The sequence below is a fragment of the Typopeltis vanoorti genome, chromosome 18 (assembly GCF_054136105.1).
Source record: "Typopeltis vanoorti isolate ZY-2024b chromosome 18, IOZ_Tvanoo_1.0, whole genome shotgun sequence".
Lineage (NCBI taxonomy): Eukaryota > Metazoa > Arthropoda > Arachnida > Uropygi > Thelyphonidae > Typopeltis > Typopeltis vanoorti.
This window is the reverse complement of record NC_143566.1, coordinates 52,763,341-52,769,340: the sequence shown is the minus strand read 5'-3', so window position 1 is coordinate 52,769,340 and position 6,000 is coordinate 52,763,341. Positions and strand designations below refer to the sequence as shown.

The following is a 6,000-nucleotide window of genomic DNA, read 5'->3' as shown; positions in this document are numbered from 1 at the left end:
GCCTTTTAAAAATGGAAAATAGTTTTAATTCGCAAATACAACAACTCCGTTGAAAATATGAATCAAACAACAGAAATTGAAATATAAAATTTTAATTTTCCGAATACGGATATTACTTAGTATAAAGTAGTACATTTTTTTTTAACACTTTCATTGCCAAGCTGAAAACTGGAATTTGTGATGGCCAAATTTTTTTTTTAATTTAGCTAGCGACGTCCACGCGATAACTAGTGATCGGCCGTTTGGTGAGAACTCGCATCGCGTGATATCGTTCATTGCCAAGCTGAAAATTGGAATTTCGTGTGGTGGCCAATTTTTTTTTATTTTTTTTTATTTAGTTAGCGACGATAACGCGTGATCGGCCGTTTGGTGAGAACTCGCATCGCGCGATATCGCGTGATTGGCAATGAACGTGTTAAAGTGTTTGACTAAAAAAAAAAAAAAATTCCAGCTCTTCAGGCACTCAAAAACAAGCAACAATCATTTTTTAAAACATTTATCATCATTTTCTTAATTAAAACTCGCCTTTTTGAAAATCTTGAAAACTTAAAGATAAGCAATTAAATTATATTTACAAATAATTTTTTTTTTTTTTTTTTTTTTTTTGAGGATAAAAACAAAATCACAGAATCGATCTTCACAGATGTGCTAATAACAGATTCTTGATCGTTGTAGATTACTGAATGCAAAAATAAACGCAAAATGCAAACATCTCAACTGGTCTTCATAACACCTAAATCAATAACTCACGGGCAACAACTTTGCATTTAGATATGGGCAGGAGTGTGCGACCCGTATCGTCTTTATGAAGCACCAGAGGGCATGAAAGGAAGTTGTGGGGAATTCAGGCAGAGGGTGGGGGGGGGTAAACTGCGTGGGCAACTCGGCGTGGAAAGGTACAGGTACAACCTGGCCGACCGCACACTACGTACAGGTAGTGATAATGACGTCATGTGTGCCAGTGTTGCAAGAACGATTTCTGCTCGGCTGACTGGTTTTGAATTCTCCGTTTACCCCGCCTCCTCATCCTCCAGCAGGACGCGTCATTTCGTAAACTGGTACTGCGTGGTTTGCCAGTTAGTGAACATGGCTCGTCTGTGTTGAGTGGACGCTCGTGCCCTCAACTGGCCGTTCGGTCAAAATATGGGGATTTCTGGATGTCTTTAAGTCCAAGTGTTGTGTTGTGCGTGCGACGAGCTGCGGAAATGAATCGCTACGAAAACACTTGTCTCCGTTGTGGACAAACGGTTTATCAAGTCGACAAGGTTGGTCCTCTGAAAGACTTCACGTTCTTTCATCAAGGATGCTTTAAATGTCTTGTTTGTGGCACTAAGCTAACCTTGAGGACTTACTTCAACAACCAACAGGACCAGGACGATAAAGAAGTGTACTGTCAGAGTCACATGCCGAAAACCGGACCAGGTCATCTGGATGGAATGTCTGTAGGTATCAAGGCTGCACTCAGTGTGCCTAAAACGAATCACCTCGTAAATGACCAAATTAGAGGGTCAGGAAAGGGCACATTTGATGCCGATGCCCTGGGAATTAAAAGTGCTTTGACATCACCGAGACCTAATGAACATGATGGACGTCACAGGGAACATACAGCAGGTAGATTCGATGCAAGTGCTCTACACATTGCACACGGGCTGAATGCCACCAAAGTACAAAGAGGATACCGATATGCGGGATACGAAAGGAGAATAGACGACTATCTGGTGAGTACACTATTTTTTTTTTCCTATTTTTTGTGCACTGGAAAACAGAACAGATAACAAACAATCAAATGCACTCGGAAAGAAGGAAATGCTAAGATCTGGAGGACACGAAGTTGATGGTGAAATAAGTATGTGATTGCAGTGTATTGCTGATGTGAAGTAGTTAGGCAGCTTAGAAACTGGAAAACAGTGCCATGCAGTTTGAATGAGTAAACGGTTTACATTACAGAAACCCGTGCAGTAAATCCATGTGAACTGCTCTGAACTCTTTTTTTTTTTGGGGGGGGGGGAGGAATCACTTTATAATCAATATTTTTTAAATTAAATTACTCAGCCTCTTAATTCTCTCTCCATAAGTTATCCCGTAATATATTTTACTTTAGGTTATACATTATTCTATGCATGAAAATTAGAAACAAGGGAATTTAAACACTTTTACTGTTAGTTGCTACTTTGGGTCACTTAAGTCGATGAAAAAAAAAATTTTTTTTATTAAAAAAAGTGATAATATCTGCTTGAAAAAAAAACAGTAGTGTAAATTAGATGAGAAATATTTCGATTTTTAATATATTGAAATGCAAACAGCAGCAAACAAAATTCAGAAATATAGCACATTAAATAAGTGTTAGAATAAAAAAAACAGTTCGGGGAATACTGAATGGGGAGGTTGAGTAATGCAACGGTATTGTTGAAAAAATAAAAGAAAACAGAACCCCATAAATCATTAAACGTATTAATGCATTCCTTAATATCCATATGAGCAATTAGTGGTAAAAAAAAATTATCCGATAAAATTTACAGAATAATGTTCGTCAAGGAGTTCCACTATCAAATAGGGAATTAAATTTGGATCTCATACTGCATAAATCCTAACATATCAAGCCAATATTGTGGTTGTAGGTAACTATCGTTAGGAATGGGAAACAGCGGGTTACATTTAGCATAATATAAACGGAAACTGACAATATAATTTATAGAAAACTGAGGAAATTGAAATCATCTGTGCTATTTTCAAAAGTGTTTTAAAATATTCTAAAAATTAACACTGTACAAATTTATGTAATCAATTTTTAAGTATAAAAAAGTCATATAATAATAATAATCCCTTTTTGCTCTGTTCGAAAGCATAATGCTCTTTTTTACTCTAAGCTTATGAATTATTAGGGATTATTCTTAAATGTCGACCTGTTAACTAAGTGGATGGCGCACCCGCTCTCTAACAGGCATTGGGTTTGAATCCCACTGTGGAAATGGATGCGATGTGAATGTCCTTAGGTGGAGATGAATTTTATCGTTCGGTGAGAGGCCTTGTCTATTTGAAGTATCAAGTGGCTTGAAAAGTGTGTGTGGTTCTCAAAAATAAAAATATTAAAAAACAGCCCACCACATACCAATGTATTATAGGTTTACAGCATTTAATATAATCCTCGTGAATGTGAGCCAGTAGAGTCGGGACGTTATGGCATTGGGGTAGTCGCCAAGGGCGCAGTTACAGGATATTTTACCACTCATCGAAACTGCCACACTATAATGATCGTTCCTTTTTTTTTTTTTTTTTTTACTTTGTTGGAAAGAATAATGGTGCTTATTCTTTATCGAACCTGCCACACTAAAACAAAGACCTATCTATGAATTTGCCAAGGGCGCCAAAAAACTAACATTAGTAGTGGAAGCCCACAAAAGGAAGAAGATAAATACTACTGCTTCTTCCCGAATTCTTGAGCCTTTCTGTCACAAAACATTAACTCCCACTTCATGTCATGTCATAAAAATAAAATAATAATAAAAACAAAAATTGCTCTGGACTTAAAATTTTCCGGAACATTTATTTTTATAACTTCAATAACTACGTATAATTTTTGAATATTTTTTAACAATTTTGATCGTGAAAGAAGAGGAGTCTTGATTGGCTTTCATACGACTTTTAAAACATCTTTAGGACTAAAAATTTTGAAATAAGTTTGTACAGTACTTTTCTAGAATCCATTACTTCTCTTAATATTATCTCCCTTGATGTGTAGTCGTCAAAACTTATATCATTAGTAAGGATGCCATAGCCGAATAGCATAAAAACGACATTTGTGTATATCATGAAGAAATGCAATTCAGTTGAGTTGGGTTGTTTAGAACTATGCTTATTGTAGACGGTACGTCCATTAAGGCTAACCTGGCAAAAGCATGATGGGTTCCTAGGACGGTTTATCAGGTTGGCAGTAGAAAGAGACCAAATGAAAATGAGACCGGCTAACTCAAACTCAGTTCAATTCATAAGGCATAAAATTCCTCACAGATTGCTTTCATTATACTTTCTAGAATCCTGGCTGGATTGCAATTCAAGGCTTTTCGAAATGGGGGAGGGAGGGGATATTATGTACCTCGAAGCTATTTGAGAAATGCTGTTATTGTATAACAACAGAATATCTACGTGTTGTAGGGTATGTGTCAGTGAGATCACAATTACTTTGACTTTTTTTTATTTACGCAAATATTTAATATTTTATTCCATATTCGTGTAAAAAAAAAAAAAAAACACTAAGTGCAAAAGATCATTTCACCTTGCAAGAAAATAACACTGCAACTGAAATAACATCAACGCGAATTCATTATCTGTGAAGTATCAACAATGGACCAACCACCACTCAAACAACGACAAAAGGAAACGCTACTTTATCGCTTTATGTCAGTGTCATATAGATGGACAAGTGCGGATGAATCTGCCATTAATACACAGAAAATGCAACAGTTCATAATACAGTACGCCTCCGGCTTCCTGCACAACACAAGCTCACGTTTGCTAGCTCAGTTGGCTTTCTACACAAGGTGTATTATACAATATATATCTATACTATCATTACAGTGTAATACGCCCTGTGTAGAAAAAACTTCCAATTATCTAACCTTCTTTCGTAAATTTTGGCTTCGACAAGAACATGTTGAAACTTTTATTCAAAATATCATCACAACAGTGGGTTTTCTTTAAATCCAAACGTTTAATCTATTAACGGCATGTTAACTTGTCAGAGTACCCCGATTTCACTTTTATATAACTACAGAAACAGCTGGTGGTGTGTGTGGGGGGGGGGGGGAATCGAACCTTAGAAATTTTATTTATTTGCGTTACATGGGATTGTGTCTAGATAACCAAAGTGAGTGTACTGTGTCTATTAACTGCGTGCTGTCAGGCTGCTTTTTTGCAAAAAAAAAAAAAAAAAAAGAAAGAAAGAAAGAAACTTCGTACTCAGTATGAAAACGACTAAATGCACCTTATGAAAACGTTGCTTGTGTCATAGCTTTCGAATCCAAGTCTTCATAGCTCCAGAATTTAGGTATATTCGTTGCAGTAGTAGCTACCTACTATCATACTATCACGGCGGTGACAACGAAAAGTAAACAGGAAATATTCTCTTGCTTCTCCCAATTCATCTTATCGTTTTGTCGTCCCATTGATAGACATTTTATATTGTATGTGAATTAATTTTTTGCCAATTTAACGAACTTAATTATCTTGAAGTCTCAAGCATTTTGTCAATGAAAAATATAAACAATTCATTAACTACAGCATTTACTGTAGTTAAAAAAACTTTGAAAATGTACAAATAAAAAATAAATAAAATGAAAAAGCTTTTGAGAAGGAAATTGTGAGAAAGGTTAATGTGTCATGAACATTATCCATTCGTGAGAAATCAAGATGTTCGCTAAAACATAAAGTAAATAAATAAAAATCATTAATGAAAGGTAAAATGCTATCAGAAGTTTTTTTTTTTTTTTTTTTTTTTTTTTAAGCAACAACTGTTCCGGCAGAAACTGTCAGGGTCAGATGGATCAACTCTCTTCTCCATTTCTTTTTATCCTCCCAAATTCTTCATGGACGCACGCTGTGCTACTTCAGGTTTGTCTTTTCTGGAACTTCTCTTATCTGGTCACTCCACTTTTCCGTGGTCTTACTTGGTCACTTCCCCTCAAATTTCATACATTCTTCTTGGTATTATTTTCAAGTTCATTCTCATTAGATGTCCAAACCACTTCAAGTAGGAGTTCATAAACATTTTTTCAACACTTTTTAACTCTAAACTATTCTATTCTATTCCCAATGTCCATTTCTTATTCTCTCTTTCCTTATTTTTGCCAACACTGTCCTTAAGTGAGGTTCTCTGTCTATTAGAAACAATAGCCTAACAGCTGCGCAACTGATTTATTAGCACAAACACTACGCCTGTACTAATAAGCCAGTAAAAAAAGCCGATAATTCAATATAAAAAATTTCAACATTTAAATTCTTTTG

At 35.6% G+C, this 6,000-nt stretch overlaps 1 protein-coding gene across 1 annotated transcript in view; it reads left to right on the top strand.

The window, feature by feature from the left end:
• The first annotated feature begins 1,061 nt into the window (after nucleotides 1–1,061).
• The window catches only part of Hil (peptidase hillarin), a 228,913-nt gene continuing 223,974 nt past the window's right edge, over nucleotides 1,062–6,000 (top strand). The window contains exon 1 of the mRNA XM_090407998.1: nucleotides 1,062–1,718. Coding sequence (XP_090264124.1) covers nucleotides 1,158–1,718 — 561 coding nt within the window. The 5' untranslated portion in view covers nucleotides 1,062–1,157. The remainder of the gene's footprint in view (nucleotides 1,719–6,000) is intronic.